The 26,117-nt window shown below is 43.8% G+C and overlaps 1 protein-coding gene across 1 annotated transcript in view; it reads left to right on the top strand.

Moving 5' to 3' along the window:
* LOC308526075 (semaphorin-4F-like) overlaps nt 1–16,615 on the top strand; it is a gene marked incomplete at its 3' end in the record, with an annotated part of 34,819 nt that extends 18,204 nt beyond the window's left edge. The window contains 10 exon segments of the mRNA XM_081101045.1: nt 10,093–10,218; nt 10,320–10,471; nt 11,085–11,263; nt 11,474–11,621; nt 11,748–11,970; nt 12,110–12,219; nt 12,327–12,487; nt 15,611–15,669; nt 15,932–16,457; nt 16,459–16,615. Coding sequence (XP_080957171.1) covers nt 10,093–10,218; nt 10,320–10,471; nt 11,085–11,263; nt 11,474–11,621; nt 11,748–11,970; nt 12,110–12,219; nt 12,327–12,487; nt 15,611–15,669; nt 15,932–16,457; nt 16,459–16,615 — 1,841 coding nt within the window.
* Between the last annotated feature and the right edge of the window lie 9,502 nt (nt 16,616–26,117).

The raw sequence follows: 26,117 nt of genomic DNA, 5'->3' as shown, positions 1-26,117 counted from the left end.
TCAATCTACATATTTTCTTTTCTAATTACATTTTTTAAGCGAAGTCCTTCTTCAGTTAAAGAGCAGATAAAAATCTTTTTCTTAAAATTTTTTCCACAAACACTTAAGATTTTGAGTTTTTTAAAACTTATTTTGATGAATGACATGAGATGGAGACCTAAATTAATTTTTCCCAACTAGCTAATCAGTTGACTCATTCAATATACTGTTTTTTCTTTCTTCACTGACTTTAGCTGTGAACTTTGTTATAAAGTTAATTTTTATCTATACTTTTGCGTAATATTTTATGAAAAAAATTGGAATGTAAGATCTAACAATAAATTTTTTCTTATTTAGGACTTCATAGGAAAAGTCATAAAAGCTATACAAATTAAATAAATTTTAGTGAGATAATTAAGGGCTTCCTTTTTCTGAAAGAAAAAACCAAATGTTTTGAAAGTGAACATAACTATATATATATATATATATATATATATATATATATATATATATATATATTAGAGGCCCAGTGCACAAAAATTTGTGCACTTGGGGGGGGGGGTCCCTCAGCCCGTCCTGTGCCCTCTCGCAGTCTGGTACCCCTTGGGAGATAACGACCTGCTGGCTTAGGCCTGCTCCCGGGTGGCAGAGGGCAGGCCCAATCCCTAGGTGCAGCCCCTGGTTGGGCTCAGAGCAGGGCCCATTGGGGGGTTGGGGCGCCGCCCCCTGTCATGCACAGAGCAGGGAGATTGGGAGGTTGCGATGCCACCCTCAGTCATGCTCAGGGTAGGGCCGATTGGGGGGTTGGGGCACCGCCCCCTGTCACACTCAAGGCAGAGTCGATGGGGAGGTTGTGGTGCCACTCCCTGTCATGCACAGAGCAGGGCCGATCAGGGGGTTGGGGAGCTCCCCCCTGTCACGCACAGAGCAGGGCCCATCAGGGGGTTGAGGAACTCCCCCCTGTCACTCACAGAGTAGGGCCGATAGGGGAGTTGGCACACCGCCCCCTGTCACACACAGAGCAGGGCGGATCAGGGGGTTGGGGCACTGCCCTCTATCACCCACAGAGCAGGGCCGATCAGGGTGTTGGGGCGCTGCCACTGTCACACTCAGGGCAGGGCCGATGGGGAGGTTATGGCTCTACCCCATCACACACAGAGCAGGGCCCGTGGGGGGTGAGGGGGTTGGGGCACCGCCCTCTATCACCCACAGAGCAGGGCCGATCAGGGGGTTGGGGCGCCTTCCCCTGTCATGAACAGGGCAGGGCGGGTAGGGAGGTTGTGGCCCCACCCCCTGTCACACACAGAGCCGCAGGGCGATCAGGGGGTTTGGGCGTTGCCCCCTGTCATGCTGATCCCAGTGCTGGGAGGCATATTACCCTTTTACTATATAGAATAGAGGCCTGGTGCATGGGTGGGGGCCGGCTGGTTTGCCCTGAAGGGTGTCCTGGATCAGGGTGGGGTTCCCCACTGGGGTGCCTGGCCAGCCTGGATGAGGGGATGATGGTTGTTTGCAGCTGGTCACACACCCTTCAGGGTGGGGGTCCCCACTGGGGTGCCTGGCCAGTCTGGGTGAGGGCTGAGGGCTGTTTTCAGGCTGGGACTGAAGCTCCCAACTGCTCCTTTTTTTCTTTTTTATTCTGGGCCAGTTTTAGCTCTAAGGCTCCAGCTCTTAGGCATCTGCTCCTGAAAGAAGGTATTTGGTTTGTTTCGGTTCTCGAAACTCTGTATCAACTCCAGCTCTGAGATCCCAGCCGGCTGAAAGCTGGTTTCTGGAGTTTTGTTTAGCATCTGAATTTGTTACAATGTTTGAAACTGCAGGCTCAGAGGCCTGCAGTGGCAGGCGGGAAACCTTGGAGTCCTCCGTCACTGAAGCAAGCAAGCCTCATGTTAGTTTCAAGCTGCCTGGCTGCCGGCCGCCATCTTGGCTGACAGTTAATTTGCATATTGCCCTGATTAGCCAATGGGAAGGGTAGCGGTCGTACGCCAATTACCATGTTTCTCTTTTATTAGTATATATATATATATATATATATATATATATATATATATATATATGATAAATACTATATTTGGGTTGGGTTTCCATTTCTATCATTCATCTATAGTTGATATTGATGAGACCTTTTTTATACTCAAACATATTTGAATGAAATATTTAATTGATGGTTTATTTTTCTTGACTTTTTATCAAGCATGTGTGGTAAAATTCTGAGCCAGTCATTGGGAACATTAAGAAAGATAGTGGTTGTGAATGTCTCTCTTTATAAAAAAATTTATTTTATTATTGAGAGTATTACAGATATTTCCCATTTGTAAATTTCTTAAAAAAAAGATTTTAGATTTATTTTTAGAGAGAAAGAAAGAGAGAGGGAGAGAAACATCAACGTGAGAGAAAAACATCAGTCAGCTTCTGGGATTAAGCCTGCAACCCCAGGCATGTGCCCTGACTGGGAATCAAACCGGAGACCATTTGGTACATGGGATGGCGCTCAGTCAACTGAGCTACACCAGCCAGGGCTGTGAATGTGTCTTGATTCTACATAATTGCTTATCAACAACATGATGTCTCAATTGCAACAATCTAAAATCATCATTTAACATACTTTCTTTTTTTCAAGCAGTAAACTTTAAGTACATTCAAACCTTCTGCTTGTAATTTCTCAGTGTTCCAGTCAGCCAGTGGATTTGCATTAGCATGTGGTTCAAGGGCACAGATTTCTTAAAGGAGATCATTGCATGATAAAGGAAAATTTCAAAAAGGAGTAACATCTTCAAAAAGGTTTCAAGTTTTCTTTCCAAATAATGAAGTTGTCTTTTTTTCCAGATAATGATGTTGGCTTTCATCTGATAATTGATGGAAGTGATCAGAAATCACTTTCTAACTGTTTAGAATGACTAGCTTCGGACAGTTAACATACAACCTCCATGTCTCTTTCTGTCTCATTTCCATGTCATAGTCAGTACCAATATAAATTTTTCTCTCAAGTTCTAAACTTTATAGGGTTAGAATTTGAAATTTTTCTTGATCTAAATAGGTGCCAGTATTTAGAAGGAAGTTACAATGTTGGTCCATTATGCCCTGCTATCCTCTGTTTTGAAAACAGTGAAATAGAAATAGTACCAACATTAGATAGGAACTAGAACCAAAATTCCTAGTTATGAGATATAAAAATGTCCTTAAATGATAATAGAGGTATTTTGAAATAAAAAGTTTTAGTAATGAAAATATTATTAGACTATCATATTTATTAATAGAATATAATAAAATAACATTTTAAATTATAAAAATTACAATATGCATTGTAGAAAGTTGAGAAAATGTAGAAATGTTAAAGAAGAAAGTGAAAGGTTTATTTGCAATTCAATGATACCAGGTAACTACTATTATCTTAGACTACTTTTTTTGTGTCTGTCTGTGTGTGTATTTATAATAAATTGAAATTATGCATATTTCACTTAATAGTTTATACTAAACATTTACTTGTTATAGAAATTAATTATTCAAAACATGATTTCTAGAGACTACTTAACATTTATTCCATCATATAAATATTGCATAGCACAATTTATTTATTCCTATAAAACTACACATTCACATTTAAAAACTATTGTTTTTATGAATAATACTGTAGAATACATCTTTTTACATAAATTCTTCACATAAATGTCATTAATTGCATATGAGTAAATCCAAAAAGTAGACTTGCACGGAAAAAGGGTGTAAAGATTTTTATGGTACTCGATAGGTTTACCTAACTTCATTTTTATTTAGTTCAACCAACTGTGGTGAGAGGGCCTGTCTCACTGCATCCTTGTCAGTCCCAAGTGATGTACGTAATAAAGCATACAAACAGTGACTTCCTCTAAAGGCTAGTTTGATGTATTTTTTATTTATATCTCTGTTAGTGAGACTGAACAACTTTTCATTTGTTTATTGACATTTGTATTTCTTTCGGGAAAAGCCTTTAAAATCATGTCTTCAAGTATGACATTTATGTATACTGCAGTTAGATAAAATTAACTAAATTATGTCATTGTCTCTATTTGCACTGTTCAGATTTGGAAATATTGTAAAATATTTTGAGAGTAGCATTCACATTAGTCTAAAACTGGGTTGGGCAACCCCTGGCATGCTTGGCAAACATGGCACACCACTAACTTTTGCTAGCACGTGAAACCCTCTCTTATAATCTTCCATTTACAACTTTTGTGAACCTTTGAATGATTTAAATGTTAAATTACAAGGAACTGGCAAGACACTTGATGTGATGTTTGGTTACATAAAGGTTTTTGAAAAGAAACTGGAAGTCTTTAAGAGGGATGTGGATGGTGAGAGATTTAGATATTTCCCAAACCTCAAGAGGCACATCAAAGACCTCCCTAAAGATGACAGAACAGACTGTCAAAGCCTTCAAAAGCTGTTTTTAAACATCATGGAGTCAACTATTGAGCAGTTCTTCTCAGATTTGTGAAATTCAGAGAACTGGAAGAGACAGCAAAATTCATGAAGTTTCCAGACAGCATGAAACTGGAGGAACTAAACTTACAAATGTTTTCATGGATAGACATGGCTGACTTTGAAATGCAGTTGATTGAATTTCAGAGTAGGTCAATTTGGAAGCAGAAATTTATTGACCTTAGAGTTGACTTGGAAAACATTGAAAAACAGTGATTAGATACAAGAGTACCAGAGAGAAGTGTCTAAAACGAAATATTGTGGACTTGAAATGCCATTCCAGAAAATTTTTTCTGTTTTAAAAAGTTGCAACAACATTACTCCCTATTTTTTCATCCACATACGCTTGTGAATCTTTGTCCTCAGTGATGAATTTTGTTAAGTCTCATAATAGCAGTAGCCTGACGGATGAAAGTAGTAGCTCGTGCATATCTCTGAAGGTCTCGAAATATAAATCTGATGTAAAATCTCTGTCATCAGTGATGCAGCAGCAAAAGCCCCACTGATAATATGAAATGGAGTCATAAAGTTTTCTGTTGGACTATCAGTGTACATGTATACATTAAAAAATAAATGTATTTTTCATCATTATATACTTTTTTTGTCGCTCGAATGAATTTTATTATTTCTTCAAGGTTCTTCACATACGTACACCTTAAGAGATATCAAGTAGGCGTAACATGTTCTCAAAAAATTAGGGTTGGCACGTAGAAGAATTCTCAGTCAGAGATTTTGCTGGTTTTGACACGCAATCACAAAAAGGTTGCCCACCCCTGGCAGAAAACATCAGCAGTTCCTTCCCAATCTCCTTTGTCGTTTCTTTGTCTTCTGCTCATCAGTGTTGGGGCTCATTAGATTTCCATGCAGGATCCTCTTCTGTTCTCATTCTGTGTGGTTATGATCTCAACCAGCCCTGTGGATTCTGTTTTCACTGCCTTCTGATGCCTCCCAGACCTTATCTGGAGCTACAGACCACACATCCAGCTTCCTTCCAGACATCTCCATTTGAATGTCCCATAGAAGTCTCAAAATCAGCATGTCCCAAAGTGCATTATCTTCACTCACCTCCCCAAACCTGCTCCTTTATCAGTGTCCCCTCTGCTGAGTGCTTACCCACCCAGGTACCTAAGCTAGAGATAGCAGTCATCGCTGGTCTTCCTATCACATCCTATTAAAAAAAAGAGGGGGTTTTATCAAGAAGAGCAGAGGGAGGGAGCTTTGCTCTTTCTCTTTAGGAACCTGTCTTGGTTTGTATCATTTCCTTTTGGTCTCATTGTGTCTTGTGTTCCTGCATCTTCCAAGTAACACTGCAAACGTTCCAGATGCACTGGGTGCTGCCAGCCCCCTTCTTAAATCCAGGTGTATCTGCCCCAAGGCTAGCATTCACACACTGAAACAGGACCGCTATAGGGTCAGGTCAACAGAGGAAAAGGTAAATGCCACATCTCCAACTACCTAATTATGGCCTGATAATAGACTGTGTTTTTAAAGAAAATTATCTAGCTGCCCCAGTCCTTAGATAAGGAAATGTAGACTATTAGGGTAGCAGCTGTTTAACCTGCAAAGCTCTGATCATGAGAAGAAAAGAAAGTGGAGGTAGGAAAGCCAGGATATGTTTAAAATCCTATTGTTTTTTAAATATATTTTTATTCATTTATAGAGAGGAAAGGAGAGGGAGAGGGGGATAGAAACATCAATGATGAGAGAGAATCATCGACTGGCTGCTTCCTGCACGTCCCCCACTGGGGATCGAGTCTGCAACCAGGGCATGTGCCCTTGAGCAGAATCGAAACCAGTACTCTTAAGTTCACAGGCCAATGTTCTATCCACTGAGCTAAGCCTGCTAGGGCTGTTAAAATTGTTTTAAAGCTAATGAATGATAATTCCTATTGTAAATCTCTCAAGTTGAGCATTTTGATAAGAAAGTGAAAACTTGAAACCCCAGGGGAGTGAAATATTCATTGCCATGACACTTACCCTAGTCTGTCAGTGTTATGTTCTAACACATCTGGGAAGCCTGTGCTCACAGGCTTACATCTGGGCAGGTAGAGATGTGGATTGACTTCCACAAATAATTGTGATTCTTCATCTTTTTCAACTTTTAATCTTTTTTTGTATTACCATAATGAAAATATCTCCACTTTTTGGATTATAAAATTAAATGATGCTAACTATAAAAACCATTCAATGAACACAAGAAGTGTACAAGAGAAAATGAAAAAAACTTATTTCATTAGTTAGAAACAAACTTCATTAACACTGTAGAGCTATAGCTCCTTCAACAATTGTTGCTACATCTGCAGACATGTATACATATCTTTAAACATCGGGTTGAATTGTACCCAGTGTTTTGTTCTAACCAGCTTGTTCCCTAAACTCAACACTGTGGTCATCTTTCTCTTTCACACATCATCTTTTCCCAGTAGCAAATGTATATTTTAAAGTCTACTGACTTGATCCATTCAGTAATAATCCACCAAAAACTGCACATTCAGGAATATTGTATTATATGGACAGTACAACAAAATACTTGGAAGTGAGACTGTCCCAGAGAATCTAGGATAAGATTCTTGCCCTCATTAGCTGATGGTTGCTGTTCTTTCTCTGTGTTTGAAACACGGTTGCAAGCTCCTTGGTACACCTGAAACCCCACTATTTCCTCCCAAAGTGTCTGATCCCTTTTGTAATCCCTTAGTGTCAGCGATCCTCTGCTATCCTATCCTCAGTGTGCTCCTCAGCAATCTAGGCTCCAGAGTAGCTGAGTACCCTTGATGATCTCTTAGAAAGTTTTGGACCCTTTAGCTTTATCTATCATTGGGTTCTTGCATGGTTAACATCAGTCCGTTACTGTTTGCAGAATACTCATGATTGTCTACACACACACGTACCCCAAACCATGCTGCCAACATATTTATAACTGTCTCCACAACATCTCCCTTCATTCTCATTCTCAGGTTATCCATGACACAACTTCTACCAGACTTTTGGTTTTAAAGTGTTTTATTTACCACACTCTTAGGGAAATTTTCATTCCTATTTTGACTTCTTTATCAACTTTTATTTCCCCTTGGAAATACAGAGGACTGGCTTATTTGCTGCTCCATTTGGTGCCAGGACTTGTGCCCCGAACCTGGTTTCTCCCTCCTGAAACCACTGCAAGGAAATAAATGCCATTTCATAATCTCTCCATCTCAGGCAGCAATTGAAGCACATGGCCCCTTGAGAGTTCATAAGGAGCTATCCCCAACATGTATTGAATGCTAGCCTTGGGCTAGTCCCTACCTGGGCTCTGTGTTTATCTCATTTAAGCCTCAGCACTGCTCTGCGGAACCTGAGGCTTAGGAAGGTTAATTTGCCCAAGATCATACTACCAGTATGTATTCAGGGATCAAACTCAAAACTCCCTGGTTCCAACATGCTTGGATTCTTATCACAAACACAAATCACAAGAGAGAGTATAGTTTCCCCTCCTCTCCCCTCCCCTCCACTGTTTCTAACCCTCGACTGTTGCCCTCTGAGGGCTCCTTACTCTATTTTGCTCTGCATAACCTTTTTGGTGCCTGAGGCATGAAGCTTTGCTCCATCATGACTGTTTTCCCTGTAGTGGCTCTACTCTACAGCTACTCTAAGTGGTTGAGCCCCATGGCTCCTGCTGGGGTTTCTGTGCACTGACTTCTGGCACCCTAGCCTCTCTTGCTTCAACATCCTCTCTGACTTGATCTTCTGAGTTGCCTTCAGTAGCTTCTCCTCTTAGAGGGTGATATCCTAGGGCTCTCTTCTCGCTTATCCTGTCTAAGACGTTAACATCATGACTTAAGCATGACTCCCAGTTAGCCTGTCATAGCCCTGCTTCCTGACTCCTTCTGTTTGATTGCCTTCCAATATCTGTGACCAGATTTCCTGAAGGTCCTTGAACCTTAGCATGTCCAACAACTAAGCTCACTTCTTTTCCTGCCACTTCCTTTATGGGCCTTCTTCTGTCATTTCCTGGTTCATAATATCATCATCTACTATCATCCATCTTCTAAACAGGAAACCTTAGAGATACACTTTATTCCATTCTTTCACACCTCATACTCCATTGATTTTCAAACCTTGTTAATGGACTCTACCTCAGAAGTATCTCCCAAGACCAGTCCCTTTATTCCCTCTGCCCCTGCCTTAACTCAGGCACTCCACTCTTGCCTGCACTGTGTTAATGGCCTCTAAAGTAGCATTATCTTCTTAAAAACTGAAACTGATTATGTCACCTGTCTTCAAGAAAATCTCTGCAGTTTTGCTGTTACCTGTAAGATCAAGTCCATGTTCCTGGTTTTGGCAGAGTCATCATGATTGGGTGCCCATCTCTGCACCTCCAACTGCACCTCTGCTCGCTTGCCTGTCAGCTCCTGTATCCCATCGGCACTTCAGCCTGGGGAGTAGCCCACATCGCTAGACATGGCATCCTCCTTCCCACATGTTTGTGGTCCTCCCTGAAGCCCTTCTGCCTGGCAAATGCTCATTCTTCAGACCTGGCTCAATGTCACCTCTGAGATGCTGCTACCCAGTCAGAGGTGGCTGGGCTGTCCTCTGTGCTCCTGCACACGTCTGGGCATCCCCACCTCTTGGCATCCACCTGATTGAACAGACTCAGATGAGGGTTCCTGGGGGCAGTGATGTGCTTAAACCTGGCACAGTGCCTTGTATGTAGTAAGTGATAAAGTAATGCCACTCTGTTCTCCCCAGAACTGCCGTCCCCTGTGATACACAAAACTCTGAGGAGGAGGGGACTGTGACCTTTTACGCCCCCAAATCATTTTCTCTGGCTCATGTCTGAGCCCTTGGCAGTGGTACTCCGAGTGGCTATAATGCTCTCACATTCAGCCCAGAGCTGCACCACTCCCTTCTCTCCCAGGAATCTGCATCTTGATCAACTCCCCAAATGATGCTAGTATTCCCTTAAGTTGTGACTAGTTCCAGAGCAGTGTACACCCACTAATGTTCAGAAAGAATGCTAGTTCCTTCAGACATTTACCACAGGGGGAGAACTTAAGTAAGACTGGGACTTGCTGCAAAGCAAACCTCCTTCTTGGAGAGTAGCAGTATAATTAGCATATTACAGGGTAGAGAAATCCCTAAAAAAAAGACAACACAAGCAAACCAACCAAACAGCCTGATTTCCACAAGGGTAGCTTTCTTCTATATATATCGGTTTCTGAGAGAGGAAGGGAGAGAGGGAGAGAGAGCTGGAAGCATCAATGATGAGGGAGAAACACTGATTGGCTGCCTCCTGCATGTGCCCTATTGGGGATCAAGCCCACAAGCCAGGCAAGTGCCTTCCTCAGGAATTGAACTGTGACCTCTTGGTTCATGGGTCGATGCTCACCCGTTGAGCCACACTGTTCGGTATACTAGGGCATCTTTCATTCTCCCTTCATATACATTAACATTCTGGCACTTTCCTCTAAACACTGGTTCCCCACTCTGCCCTGGAGCACTTTATATCCAGGATGATTTTAAATGAGGGAATCCTCTCCTGTGCTTAGCAGTGCCCTGCACTTAATGGGCCCTCAGCCCCTGAGAGTTCCTGCCTCTGCTTTATCCCTGCTCTGCCTGTGGCCCCTTTTGCTTCCTTCAGCAGATCTCACAGCTCATCTCCTCCCTGTCTCCCTGCAGGGGGGGCTCTCTATGCTGCCACTGTGAGAAACTACCTGGGGACGGAGCCAATTATCTCCAGGGCTGTGCGCCGGGCTGAGGGACAGGCTGAGGATTGGATTCGGACAGAGGCATACTGGCTTGACGGTGGGGAGAGGAAAAGGGGTACTGTGGGGACAGAGAGGGTGGGTGGAGGCTGGGTGGCCCCTCACTGACTCTGTGGGATCTGAGGCCACAGGTCTCCCCAGCTTCAGCCTTTGTCGCAGCCGTGGCCTTGAGGCCAGCTGAGTGGGGAGATGAAGACGGAGACAAGGAAATCTACTTCTTCTTTACGGAGACTTCTCGAGCCTTTGACTCAGACGAGCGCCTTAAAGTTCCTCGGGTGGCCCGTGTGTGTGCGGTGAGACTCCGATCCCAGCTGTCTGTCTGTCTGTTGTCTCCTGCTCTGCCTGGCATCTGTCTTTTCTTCTCTGGGTCTCCGTCTTTACATTTCTCCTCTGTCTCCATTTTCCCTGTCTTGACTTAATTTCTGGGACCTTAAAGAGTATGGGGAAAGGACTCTAGCCCCTTTAACTCCATAACTACCCTTGTGACACAGTGTCCCTAGGAGGTGCAGAAGTGAAAGGTGGTAACTATAGACAGACCTGGGCTCCAGACCCTGCTCCATCACTTCCTGCCTCTGTGACTTGGGGCCGGTTCTTTAGCATCCTTATAGATGAGGATATTGATGATGCCTAGCTATAAGGATTGTTTTGAGGCCTAAATGAGATAAGGTATGGAAAGCACTTAGTATAGTACTTTGTAAGTGCAACAATGAACTTAGTCCCCGTCATTGTGACCCTGTCTACCCCTGTATCATTCCCTACTGCTCACTCTGTCTGTATCTCTACATTGAATTTTTATGCGTCTGTCTCTCCATCTGTCCTTGTCTGGGTGAAACTCGTGTTGGTCTCCACATTCTCCCTACAATGTTTGTCTTCTAAAGCGAAATGCCCATATGCTTTTCACCCCAGGGGGACCTTGGGGGCCTTACGAGCCTCCAGAAGAAGTGGACGACCTTTCTGAAGGCTGACCTGCGGTGTCCAGGGCCTGAGGATGGCCAGACCTCTAGTGTCCTGCAGGACATGGCTATTCTTCGACCTGAGACTGGAATCAGGGCCCCCATGTTTTATGGCATCTTTTTCTTTCAGTGGTGAGGGGGTCCGGGTGTGGAGGAGAATTACAGGGTGGGAGATACATGGGGCTGGCACCTTTCAGTGCTGTCTCTTCCAGAGGGGGTGGCTTCTCCCAGGAGCCAGCTACATGGCTCCTATGAATTTCTTATGAATCATCTCATTTGACAGGGGGTGAGTTGTTCCCTAATGTTCTCCAGATATCTGGTTCTAACCTGTGTCTCTTCCAGGGAGGGGGCTGCCATCTCAGCTGTCTGTGCCTTCCAACCACAAGACATTCGGACAGTGCTTAATGGTCCCTTCAGAGAGCTGAAAGATGACTGCAGCAGGGGACAGCCTGTCACGGAGAGTGAGGTACCCCAGCCCAGACCTGGAGAGGTAAGGGGTCTGGGGCAGCTCTTCACCCCATGCCAGAATCGCCTCATTAGAGCAAGAGCCCAAGTATCATCGCGAATACTTCCGGGCCCCTGGGAAACGTTGTCACCTAATCTGTGTTTTCCCTAGTGCATCGCTAATAACCCGAAATACCAGCAGTTTAACTCATCACTCTCCCTGCCTAATCGTGTGCTCTCCTTCATCCGGGATCACCCCCTCATGTACAGGCCAGTGCTTCCAGCTGATGGCCACTCCCTGCTGGTCACTACAGATACAGTCTATCTCAGAGTTGTGGCCCACAGGGTGGCCAGCCTGTCGGGGAAAGAGTATGATGTGCTCTACCTGGGGACAGGTATGTTTAGGAGCCAAGTACATTGCCCATCCCATGCACACATGCGTTTGTTAAAGTAAGGGTTGTATACTTAGAAGTTTCAGAGTCCCAGGCACAGGTACAGTGTGTCATTATGTCGTGCTCTCTGCCTGCTTCCTAGAGGATGGACACCTCCACAGAGCTGTGCGGATTGGAGCCAAGCTCAGCGTCCTTGAGGATCTGGCCTTATTCCCAGAGCCACAGCCAGTTGAGAATATGAAATTGTATCAAGTGAGTCATAGATTTTGGGGAGTCTGGTGGGGAGACATCTGAGCTAGCTTGTGACCCAGAAGTCTGGGGGATGCAGCATATTCCTCTTTTTTACTCACTTTCTCTAGAGCTGGCTACTGGTTGGCTCCCATACTGAGGTAACACAAGTGAACACAACCAACTGTGGACGTCTCCAGAGCTGCTCAGAGTGCATCCTGGCCCAGGACCCTGTCTGTGCCTGGAGCTTCCAGCTAGATGCTTGTGTGGCCCATGCTGACGAGCATGGAGGGTGAGTGTGGCTGCCCTGGCCTCTTGCCTGCTGTCACAGAGCTCTGACCTCTCCATATATCTGCCTGTTTCTGATCTGTTCATGCTGCCATGTGTGTTTCTTTTAGTGTCACCATGTTTGTCAGTCCCTACTAACTCATCTGTTTGTCCATCATGCGGCCTTATCCATGTTCCTGCCACTTTGCTGGACCCGCCCAAGACCATGTGACTGACTTTCATGCTGCCATACACTGCTCAGTGTCCATGTTATAAGAGCTTCTAGAAGTGTTTCCACAGCTGCCCACTCCCTCTTTCCTGGCTTGAAATACTCTTTCCTGTTGCCTTTTAGGACTCTGCATTCTCCCAGTTTTCCTCCGTGTCTCACCAGCCATCTCCCTTTACTCATTCCTTTCCATCCATTTTCTGAAATTTGATGTTTCTCACGGTTCAGTCTTTCTTTTTACATGTCTATGCGCTCTCTAGATGATATTATTCCCATCATTTTCAACACCAACTGAGAGTTGACAAATGTATCTGTAGTTGAGCTACACAATTTCTTATCCAACTGCCTACTTGGGTGGTTTATAAACTGCAGAAATTTAGCAGGTCTTAGCATGCACTGTTGTTTTCTCGTTCTTTCACATGGTTCTCTGAAGGGACCTCTGTGAATCCAGTTGCTCAAGCTGGAAATTGCCCACACTATATTGCAGTTGGTCCTGACTCTAGCTCCATGTGTTATATCCTCTGTCCACAGCAACTTCTCTTTTTCTCTACTGCTATCACCCTTGTCCTAGCCATCATCATTTCTTAATTGCATTACTCCAATAACCTCCAAATTGGTCTTGTTTTGTCCATTTGGGGATCCCATCATCCATTTTCCACTCAGCAGTTAACTTAAAATCATGTGCCACATTGAAGCATATCCTTGACTTTATATACATCTACAATATTTCATTATATATCTGTATCAGATAAGAACTCTCTTAAAAACATTTTATTATAGGAAATTTCAAACATTCAAAAACTAGATAGTATAATGAATTTTCATGTATCTATCACTCAGCATCAACAACCATCAACTGACAAGTTTTACTTGATCATTATCTTCACTCACTCCCAATTATTTTAAAACAAATCTTAGACATCATACCACTTCATCCATAAATCTTTCTGTGTGTATCTGTAACACAGAAAGGCTTTTAAAAAATGTAACCATATTACCATTATCATGCTGCAAACTCACTTTCTTAATGTCATCAACTATCAAATCAATGTCTGGTTTTCAAAATTACATATACTTAAAGATAGTTTGCTTAAGTCAGGATCAAAATAATATCCTTCAGTTGTAATTGGTCCATCAGTCTTTTAATCTTTAATTGAGATTCCTTTCAAATGAGTAATTTTTAATTGATTGCTTGGAAGGTATTTTTTCAGACTGACTTCATGACTTTCTATTTTGAAGTCCAGTTAACTTACTGTATATTTGTGCATATTACTAAATTCCAATCTTTTAAATATTTTAGAAACAAAAGTACTTGTTTTTGGGAATTGATTTTGGTTAAGAACTTTGATCTGGTATTTTAGTTTCTCTTGGGAGAACTTTGACACATCGTACATGAAAACAAGTGCTTTATTCTTTCCTTTATTGTTTTAATATTCATTAAAATAAGAATTTAATTGGTGTTGGATATCCTGTGCACTTGAGCCTTGGGGTCCCCTCCACATATATATCTATGTGTGTGTAGGAAGTGGGGTGTGCATACATGCCAGTATACTTCTTAGTAATGTGAGAAATGACCAAGCTGGTACTTCTGTGCACTCTACCCTTCATACCTCAATTCATATAAGGGAGAAAACATAGACCATCGTCATGAGGAGTATTGGGGGAAATTTTAATGATGAGAATGTTGACTGATAATTCCAGGAGTGATTAATGAGATGATGGGAGATAGAATGAGTGAGTAAGTATTCTGTGGTACTGAGGAGTATAGAAGGGAATATTGATACTGGGTTTATGAAACATTCTCTTCTTTGTCCTGTGGCTATAGCCACATCTATGGCCTTCCCATGTTCCCCACTGTCAGCTAGACTAAGCAAACTTGGTTTTACCCAGAGACTTTAGCATATTCCTACTAGTCTCAGAGCTTATTTCAGGGGCTCCAATTCATGTTGAAGGAATTCACGCTCAAGCGGAATCTACTTTTGGTTGAAGCTTTTGTGTGTTCCACCTGGTCTTCACTGACAGCCACTAGAGGTCTCCCTGGCCTCGCTCCCTCCCTCTGGTAGTGGTGCCAGGAAGTTCAGAGTGAGCAGCCTGTCTTGCTGTCCTTCTGTCAGACACAGCCCATTGAAATCCTGAAAGTACCAAGATTGTATGATTTGTAACAGATCTGTTAGAGACCAATAGGTATCAACAGTTGTTGAAGAAACAGTTCCTATATAGAGATGAGCAGCATTATGAAACAAAGCCATCTCACTGACTGACCCTCACAGAATTTTGATTAGCTTTCATAGAGAAGTCCTCCCTTTCTTTTAACAGAAAAAAGAACCCAGACCACCCTGTAGTTTTAATATTTTTTTCCAGAGAAATCTCATGGTGTGGACAGTCAGCCATATTTCTTTTAAGGTTCCAATGTTTTTTTATTTATTTTTATTTTATTTTTTAAAAAATATATTTTATTGATTTTTTACAGAGAAGAAGGGAGAGGGATAGAAAGTCAGAAACATCGATGAGAGAGATCCATCAGCTGCCTTCTGCACGCCCCCCAGTGGGGACGTGCCTGCAACCACGGTACATGCCCTTGACCGGAATCGAACCCGGGACCCTTGAGTCCGCAGGGCGACGCTCTAGCCACTGAGCCAAACCGGTTCGGCCCAATGTTTTTTTAAAGCACACCACCAAACATCCTTCCAACAGACCTAGTGCAGATTTAATTTTCTGTGGTCTGCTAGAACATATGTAGAATTTGACATGTTAATCGTCATGAGGTGTATTGGGGGAAATTTTAATGATGAGAATGTTGACTGATAATTCCAGGAGTGATTAATGAGATGATGGGAGATAGAACGAGTAAGTATTCTGTGGCACTGAGGAGTATAGAAGGAATATTGACACTGGGTTTATGAAACATTCTCTTCTTTGTAGGCTGGTCCAAGACATAGAGTCAGCGGATGTCTCTTCTTTGTGTCCTAAAGAGCCTGGAGGTCTGTCTGGCTTAGGGAAATGTGGGTGGAGTTGGGTGGAAAGAGGCTAGAAAGTTGTCCATTTTGGACCCACTTTGAAAGTTGGATCCTGGAAGCTATGGTAGCCAGTGACCTGGGCCTTACCCTTTTTGGGAATCTCCTTTTAGCTTTGCCCCCATGGTTCCTTCTCAAATCTGATATCCCTCTACGTTTCTCTTTATCAGCCCTTGACCCCCCAGCCTATAGCCTCACTACCTTTTATGCCTTTGCTGTTTCTCTGCAGAACACCCAGTAGTGTTTGAAGTTCTTGTGGCGACAGCTGTGCATGTGGTCTTGCCATGTTCCCCAAGCTCTTCCTGGGCATCCTGTGTGTGGCACCAGCCCAGTGGAGTGACTGCTTTTACCCCCCGGAGGGATGGGCTAGAGGTGGTGGTAACCCCAGGGGCCATGGGTGCTTATGCTTGTGAATGTCAGGAGGGTGGGGCAGCCCGCGTGGTAGCGGCTTATAGCTTGGTATGGGGCAGCCATCCAGTCCCAACCTACCCGCTCCCCACAGGCCTCCCCCCGGCCTCCCCCACAAGTCCCCTTCTGCCCCCCTCCTTAAGCCCCCCCTCATGCTGGGCCCACACTGTGGGGGCTGGACTGGCTGGCTTCCTTATGGGGGTTCTTGCAGCATCCCTAACTCTCAACCTGCTTGGTCGACGTCAGCAGCGACAGCAACAGAGGGAACCTCGGGCTAGAAACGAGGTGGGCTCGGACCTGGGGGCGCCACCATCTGGGACCACAAGCTCCAGCCAGGATCCTCCCTCTCTCTCCTGAAGATGAGCGGCTCCCACTGGCTGTAGGCAAGAGGGGCAGTGGCTTTGGTGGCTTACCTCCACCTTTTCTGCTTGATCCTTGCCCGAGCCCAGCCCATTATCGGTTAACTGGGGCTCCTCTGGCCACATGTGATGAAACACCCATCTAGGGCTGGGCAAGTGACCGCTAGTGCATGACTGGCCACTGAAATGGAGTGACCATTGAGATGTTGGGGTCACTGGAATGGAGTGACCATTGAGATGTTGGGGTCACTGGGCCTGGAAAACCATCATGGCCTCTGAGTTCTCTTTGGCCTTTGAGTGATCACTTGACTTCAGTGTCAGCCCTCTCTGGCCCTAGATGGTTCCAGGCCAGGCCTTTGTCTGTGTCCTGATTCCTGATTCCCATGAGAGATCAGAACTTCTCTCTGCAGTGAATCAGGGCTTTTCCCACCCCTGCTCTATGAACCCCGGTGACCCCTTCAGTTCTGGCCCATGATTTTGGGCCCATAAATTTGGGGAGGGGCATAGGACATAGCTATGACTTTGTCTTCTGGTTGGATCCTGGCAAGAAGGTGGAGCTATGGAGATTGTTGGAAGCTAATGTGCACTGAGTCCTTGGAGTGGTTTTGCTGATTCTTCCAGTTAGTCTGACTCTGTGGAGAGTGCATGATTCTCATCCACCCCACTTTTCCTTCTTCCACAAAAGAGCATGTGTATAAGAGTGTTTATAGGACACCTGTCAAATGTGCATGAATGACGGGGCCCTTGCTCAGGTGTATTCATCGGGGTAAGGAGGGGTAAGGTTGGGTGGGGGATTGATTGCAGAACTTTAGACCCTATAGCCAGTGAAGGAATGGCTTTCTAAAAGGAAATAAACAACTGTCCCTACTCCCCCAATAACTTCTCAACACCCTTCCCTTGAGTTGAGAAAAACTCCCAAATAGGCCTTCTGGGTGGGAAGGGTAACAGTACATTTGACCCCATATTTCTGTTTGTTTTTGCCTCCTGGTTGCTACCACTGCCATGCACAGCTGCTCTCTTTCTCTGGCTGGAGTGCAGGCTGGACCCCCTTTCCTTGGCTCCCATTAAAAATAAATTTCACAACATTCTAAATATTAGGAAACAACAAAAGGGGAACAGTCAGGAAATACAAGCAGTGTAAAGATAAGTTTGTATCAGTGACTTTACTCAGGTTGACACCCTTGCCCTAAAGCAGTTAGTTCTCCAGTGGGGGTCCATGGACTCCCTGAAATTATATACAAAATGTTGTCTGTATATGTGTGTCTGTTTTTATTTTGGGGGGCGGTGGCGGGGGGTGTATGTTTTATGGCTTTCATCAGATTCTCAAGGCCTTAACACAGTTAAAGGACCACTGCCTCCAAGTCATGACTCCGTTGCCCAAGCTGAGATGGTGCCAGTTGGCAGCAGCTCTCTGCCTCGGCCCACCTGCTCTGTGGCCAACCCCTGGACTTGCAGCTCCTGGATGCTGTCTCATTTCTCCAGACCCTGGAAGCTGAGCTCTGTGCATATTTGAAGACACTATCAACTCTCACTAAACTTAAAGACTTCTTCCAGGTTCATGGCTCGCACTTGCTTTAGGCTTCTCCTGCTTGGTTCTGGTTGCCCTGTAAATGTGCCTCATTCATCCCTGGTGGGAGAACCCCCCTCACCCCCTTTGATCTCCAATGAATGACCCAGCCCTTCCCAGTTGAAGTTTTCAGCTCTACTTTCCTTGGCGGCAGCCTGTGAATTACCCAAAAGAGTCCCCTTGGGTTTGGACTTATCAGTGGCTATGCCCTAATAAGTGTATGATCTTCAGCAAGTAATCTAACCTAGGAACATTGGTTTACTCATCTGTAGAGTGGGGATTATAATACCTACCTCAAGGTTGCTACAAGGATTAAATGAGAACACGTAAACAATAAAGCACTATGTATACCAGTAGAGGTGGTTGTCTAAAAATTGTACTATTCCGCCATAATCACATAGCTTAACCAAATGGTAACCATGACACATGTATCACTTTAAGCTCCATTTGGTGGATGGAGCCTCACACAGATGTCATCTCTGACCAGATCTTAGCAGCCAGTGTATAAGGCCCATGGGAGACAGGGCCTGTGGTTTATTGTAATCCTCAGATGTCTGACCCTAGTTACCTTATTAGTCCTTCTCTGTGGGAATGGAGGAAGGTGTGTGTTCTTGGATTTGTCCTCACTTTACTCTCTCAAGGTTATATGTTACTTCTATTTGAGGGAGGAAAGGGGATGGAGAGATGTCAGAGGGGCCTGGGGTCTCTAAGGAGGGAATGAGAAGAGTTTTCCAAGGGGGTGGAGGGGAGGAATTCAAGCATGTCAAATTCGTGTTGAAGCCCTCCTGCCACGAGTTTGACATGTTTGGATTAGATCGTGGTGGATTTGAGCATTCAGTTCTAGAACAGTGGTTCTGATTTGATGAATGTAGGAAAAATGAGGGATGAGGAATGTAGGAAAAATGAGGAATGATGGGGATAGACATGAAGTGAGGAAAATCACCTCTTAGTTGGAAAGTTCAACCTCCAAGAGTGAGAGAGAGCTCAGGAATGTGAAGCCAGCCCCTAGAGAAATAGTGTGAGTAATTGCATTATCTTTGGGGTGTGGGAAGGGAAGAGAGCTGAAGGAGGGTTCAGGATTCCTACGGGGACAATTGTGAGGATTCTGGAAGCCAGTGACCTGGCTGACTTCACGGGTGAAGTCGGGACTTGTGCCTCACTTCCTGGCCTTCACTATTAAATTTCCCTCTGTTTTTGGCTCTGGTCTCTGATCCCTAAACTGTTACCCTCAGCGTGTCACTCCTATCATTGCCTGCTGCTACCCAGGTTGGCTTACTCAAAATAGAGCCAGAAAGAGATGCTCATTATTGGCTCGTGTGAGCCAAGGGAGCTCTAGCATAGCACTGGCCTAACCCAACAGGAGGCCAACTCACATCTTTTCCCTGGAGACTCCCAGTCCCTCCCTTTCCCCAGACTTCTATGGTGGCCTCAATGATGGCGGGAAATGTCCTTTTGGTATCTACTGGGTCCTGACTGTCCTGGCTACTCAGCTTCTGTCAGAGGGGGGCAGTCATGGCTGCAACAAACCATACACAGGTCCTGCCTGTCTCAAGGGTGTAGTGATAAGACTTGCCTTTTTTGGTTGTAGCAGAGGCAAAGTTGGAATTTTGAAAGATTGTTTTTACTAACTAGAAGAAAAACTAGCAATAAAAGTACAAGAAATGTTTCTGCAGTTTTTAAATTTTCTCTGGTAGGCTCCAGGACAGGCCTCTCTGTGACATGGCAACTTGTGTGACCAGTAGACAACAGGTGTGGTTCCAGACAGGCCCATCTCGACTGATGTAAAACACCAGTTCCTGGTTGAGGTGGGGAATGGCAAGCAATAGGGAAGGGTCTAGTTTGCTGAGGATGTTAGATGGGGCGAGAGGGCTGCTCCAGGCCCTGTGGAGAAATAAGTGCAAGCCAAGAACTCTTCCTCTTTTTTCTATCCCCTTGATTTCCAGCCCATGGGACTGGTGTTTAGGGCTACAGATGCATCTTGTACATGCTCACTGGTGGGTGTGGCACTCCTCATTTATGACAGAGTTGGCACTCTAAGACTTGGCAGTGCTGGACCACAAGCTAAAGGCTTTCACCATCTGCAGCTGGAACCATGATTGGGGGCAGGAAGAATCAGCAACTGATGCTGGATCCAAAGACCAACATCTCACCCTCAGGTTCAAGCAAGTCCTGGCAATAAAGTTCTTCCAGGACTGAGGTTCACACTGGTACTCACTGAGGGGTAAGTGTTGAGGTAGCTGGTTAGATTTCTCTGGTGAGAGGCTGAGGCAGAGAGCTCCTGGGGAAAGCTCAGGCCTGCATATGCATAGGTTATATCTGTCAAGTGAGGGGCTCCAATTAGCCTCAGATGGAGTTCCTAGAATTCTCCCCTGCAAGCCCAGGAATGCAAACAGTCAACACACATTTTTAGTATTCTCCTTTCAAGACATGCTTACTCACGTATGATAGGTAAGCTCCTATTCCTTCCTCTATAAGAAGTGAGGGGGCGGAAGTGGCCCTTGCCTGAGGTGAGAGTGGGGATGGCTGTTTTAGTCTTTGAGTGACGTAGACCTGTACTGTGTTTCTACACAGTTTCTCCAGAAGTGACACAAACTCTTTGGGTTGGAGGGGTGTATGCTGGAGACAGGGCCTTGAGGATGAGGGGGAAGAGTCTTTAGTGTGAAAGGATGGAGCTGCCTGCCCATTGGCTGAGTGGTTCGGAGAATGAGCTTCTCAGCAGCAGCAGTCAGGGGACCGAGACTCTTCTGTCCTTTGCTGGGAGCCACATGAGTCCCATGAATTCATATTCAATTCTAGGGAGATAGACGGCCGCCCTCAAAATGCCTGAGATAAAATATTTTTCTTCTGAAATGACTGGTTAAATTGATGAATAGAAATAAAGTAATGTTTTTTTGGCCTCTGTGAGTTTGTAGAGAAACATTCATGTCTACTGGAACATAAGCATTTCTAGAATTAGCTGAGCCTGGATGTCTTCATTATGAACTGGCCTATAGACTGAGAGAACAGAACTAGCTGTAGAAGGGTAGAGTTGAATGGCTTCTTCTAAAGTGAAGAAGCCATTTCTCCTAAGGTAGCTTCTCCCAATGCATAGCCATCAAATTAATCTTTTATCACACTTAAAACCTGTAGCCTCTCAGATTTACTGGATTTAGGTAATTTGCCTGTGATTTCATCATCCTATATAATAAAAGCCTAATATGCTAAGTGTCTGGTCATCTGGTTGTCTGTTCAACCAGTCAAAGCATAATATGCTAATTATATGCTAAGGCCACTCAACCACTCTCTTTGATGTGCATTGACCACCAGGTGGAAGATGCTCTTACTGTTAGGTAAGCTTGCTTCTGGGGTCCAGCCAGTCAGGAATGAGCGAGATGGGCCAGACATCCCCTGGATCCATCCTGCAGTCCCTACCTAGCTGGCCAACCTCCTGCTTCCCTGATTGTGCACTTGTGGTGTCTCTCGGTCTGGCCTGCACCATCTCGCAATCTGGGACTCCTAGGGGGATGTTCGAGAGCTGGTTTTGGCCTGATCCTGCAGGCCAGGCTGAGGGACCCCACCAGTGTATGAATTTGTGCACCAGGCCTCTAGTAATATAAGTTATCATAGATTGTGATCACCTTGCAATTCCCAGGTGTCCTAGTTGACAAAACAAAGTGTCTGCTGCCATGGCATTCTCCCACCCCACAGTGCCACCAGCATCTGATAAGGCCACGCTGGGATGTGATGGACTGAGAAAGAACAAGATCACTCCATAATCATGTCTGCACACAGACAAAATGGGAACATTGTCCAAACCATGAAAATGACCAGGCATCCACCTGTCCTGGCTGGAGGAGTGGCTGTTGCTGCTTTACCAATCCTTCACCTGCTCCAGTCATCCCTCTGTCTGGATGAGACTTAGTAAGACACCCAGTCATAGAATTACCCCACTTCCTGGCAAAACACCACAGAGCAAACCCCTGCTTCCTTAAAGCCTCCTGCAAATACCTAGTGCAAGCCCTAAGTTCCTTATAATAGCCTCTTCCTGAAATGTCCCACAGTTCCCCATGAGTTTGTAATATATATTTCCAGAGTCATAAAATGTATGGAATAATACACACAGAACTGTTAGCAATGGTTATCCCTGATGAATAATTTTTACGTTTTAAAAAATATATTTTTATTCATTTCAGAGAGGAAGGAAGGAGAGAGAAAAATAGAAACATTGATGATGAGAGAGAATCGTTGATTGGCTGCCTCTTGTACACCACACACTGGGATCAAGCCTGCAACCTGGGCATGTGCCTTGACTGGGAATTGAACTGGGGATCTCCTGGTTCATAGATGCTCAACAACTGAGCTGCATCAATTGGTCAATTTTTACCTTTTAAAAAACAATATGCACGGAGAGAGAGAGAGAGGAGAAGAAATGAAAAGAAAATAAAGAAGAAGAATGAACTGAGTGATGTTGACATTCTCTGGGTTAGTGGCTCTAAACTATGTGTTGATAATGATTGTATTGGACGATATTTATTTTCTACAATTAATTTTCATTACATTTGAACATGAAGAAAAAGTTATTTTTAAATGTGTGAAAATCATGACTTTTCCAAGGAAAATACTCTGACTGCTTTTAATTTTTATTTTTGCAATGGCATTTTGTGCCTGACTAAAATTTTATATAAGTCATGGCTGGTTTGAAGACTTCTGATTTTCCAGGTCAGTTGCAGTACAGTGCAATAGGTGTCACTCATTCCCTGAGAATGGCATATTGCTACTGCTGGCTGGAAGCCCTCTCTGAGCTGTGCCCAATTCTAGATCAATTACCTGTCTGCAAGATATACCTAATGTCTAATCTTTGAGTTATGCACTTGTACTTACAATTTTACATAGTACTTGTAATTATAAGTACTATGTACTTGTAACTTTCTTTCCTCTTGTAATTTTAACCCAATTTAGATAAGAAGAATTATCACTACAGTAAAACACACATTCCTTTTATAGGCAGAGTTTTCACATAGCCACCCTATCTTCAAAGTAGTCTTTTGAAGTACTTCAGGCAGGTATATGTACTTCATTTTACAGATGAGGAAAATGAAGTTAAATAGGAAACTGAAGTTATTAATAGTTTGTTGGTCCAGTTTTCTTTGCCCTTCATTGGTTAGTTCTATGCAGTAAAAGAATACTCCTTGTTCTTTAAATATATTGGTATATAAATGTATCAACAGTAAAAATACATTTGGATTAGTTTCTGAGAAATGCCATTCATATGATGAGAGCTGCCCCATGCTGCTTGTGCAGTGTGGTTGTGCGAAAGCTTCTGATAGATGCATGGCAAAAAGGAGCCCTCTCCACCGGGACAGGGTAGGCAGTCTTCAGATGTCTGGGACTTCTTTGAAAACACCTGGCATTCTTAGGGAGCATGCTGAAAGGGACCCATGTTCATCTGTGAGGTGGGGTTACATTAAAAGCATCAGTTATTGTACTCCGAGGTATATCAGACACACAGGGCTGTTTGCTTCTTCCCTCTGAGGTCTCACACTTTTCCAATTCCTACATGTGGTCATTCTCAGAATCTCACTTCCTGATACTTGCCTTGTAGATGCTGCTTTCCTTTTTTCTTGTTTGCTCTTCCTCAAATGTTATGGAGTTAGAAAGCAAATGACCAAGATGAGCCTGACAGGGAGCTGGTTTTGGAGAGATGAGGAATGACTATACCAATCTTTTAAAAGTCTTTGATAATCAAGGCCAGCCTTGATCTCAGTCTACTGAGTCACCCTGAGACTTGGTTGCTCACTCCAATGCTGCAGCAATTTGGAGAGAATGCTTCAGGCTGGAAGGAGGGAATCCAGCCTTATGGAGCTGACCTGACCATCCTCTCACAGAGTGGTGGTCTCTGGCCCAGGAGAGATTAGAAGAAGAGGCTCCAGGGAGCGGCTGCTAGATTATGACTCAAGTTGAAAGAGGGAGATGGCAAATCCAGTCCTCTTTCCAGCAGACATTGAGAGCAAATTAGGACCTTCTTACAACCTCTGGGGTGCAGAATGGACAATCATTAAGAGGACTGAATGCACCACATATAGCCAGGCAATGTTTCTACAATGAGATGGGCAACAGCAGATGTAGGTTCAGACACAAAAGTGTGGCCAACAGGAATGAGGTAGCAGAATGAGGTCAACCAGCCATTTGAGGTACAGTGTGAGACCCTCAGGAGGGGCACAGATGAGGGATATTTAAGACCGCCAAGAGACCTGGGATCAGGTTACTGGACCTGGCATGCTGTGCTCATGACCTTCAGCCCAGTAATGGGGCAGAGCAGCCTGGCATATGGAGGCTTGAGGCTGGCAGAATGATTTCCAAATCCACCCACTGGGGAGGCAAAAGCTTCTTCTGTGTGACCACAAGGAAGAGCCCTGTTAACTTTGGAGAAGGTGAGCAGCCTTAGAGGATGAAGCTAGGACTAGGTGTGGGTGCTGATGCCAGGGCCCATGGTCATCTTTGGAATCAGACCCAGACTAGGTCTTTCTGGAATCCACAGATCTAGGGCTCCCCTTCTAGGGGAAGGAACTAGGTAGAGCAGACCAATCTGGTTTTTCAGGGAGGTGGGGATGGGTTGGAAAGGGGCCTTATGTCACAAACACTAACCACTTTGGGAGAAACACAGCTCCTAATGAACTTGAAATGAGTTTTGCATGCACATCCATGTGCGTGTGTTTGTGAGTAATAGAGATTTATTGTTTTTTCAATTACATAAATATGCTTATTATGAAGGATTCAGAAAATCCTGAAAAGTATAGAAAAATAAGAACCACCTGGAACTCCATATGCCAGAGATAAAATCTCTAAAAATATTTTGGTAATTTTCTTCCTGATTTCTCTCTAAGTATATATTCAACATAGTATGTACATGTATATTTCAAATTAAATCATGGTATAAAACTGGCTATAACCTGCTTCTTCCCTTTGGTACTCTATCTTGGACATTTTCCCAAAACAATACATGTGGTTCTACACCATCATCTGTGGTAGCTGTACAGAATCCTATTGTCTGATACTTCTTATTTTCTTTTTTTTAAAAAAATACATTTTTATTGATTTCAGAGAGAAAACGAGAGGGAAAAAGAGAGAGAGAAACATCAATGATGAGAGAGAATCATTGATTGGCTGTCTCCTGCATGCCCCCTACCTGGGATAAAGTCTGTAATTGGGGCATGTACCCTGACTGGGAATCGAACCATGATCCCTTGGTTGCTAGGTCGACGCTCAATCACTGTGCCACACTAGTCAGACTGATATTTCTTATTTTAATGAATCCTCTATTGCTTAACATCACATCATCTGGAAATAATGATAAAGCTGTTTTCCCGTCCAGTATTCCCATTCTGCATCTAACAATGACTTGGGAAAGTCTGATCCGTGGGCATATGTCCTGATGGTTAACAACAGTACCCTCATCTTCTGGACTATTCTTTTAAATAACAGCTCTGTTCTGCTAGTTCTATTTTAACAAATGCTTCTGGAACACCTGCCATGTGGAAGGCATGAGGCTAGTTGCTTGCTAGCCTCATGTAGGAAATATAGAAGTGTAAATCATGGCTCATACCTGGGCAAATTGAAGTCTCTGCTTGCAAAAACATGTGTTAGTTGACTGGTAATCCTTAACAATAAGTACTGCTACCTGATAATTTTGCCAAAGTGACGTCCCAAGAGTGGGACTAAATACCTTACAAAATCAATATAATCAATCAAGTCTGGGTTCTACTCCTTCCTGCCACTCCAACACCACACACTAAAGTAAATGTCAAGTCTATAGCTCATTAAACATCCAAATCAAGCCATGGGAAAACTAGCAACATGATAGTATTTGTTTCTATTGTGGAGAAATAACTTTATGAGAATTGAAGCTATAGCAAAAACGATAAAAAAAGATTGATAGATAATATTGGAAAACTTCAAAAAAGAATTAACATCAATAAGAATACAATAAGATTATATGTGTAGATATAATTGATTATATAAAACCTTATAAAAAACATTCAATGTTTTACAATGAGCAAGCATTAATTCAATGATAAAAAAGAATGGTTACAGTAATATAAACT

This window comes from Myotis nattereri (assembly GCF_964212035.1).
Source record: "Myotis nattereri genome assembly, chromosome: 10".
Taxonomy (NCBI): domain Eukaryota; kingdom Metazoa; phylum Chordata; class Mammalia; order Chiroptera; family Vespertilionidae; genus Myotis; species Myotis nattereri.
This window is presented reverse-complemented; position numbering and strand designations above follow the sequence as displayed.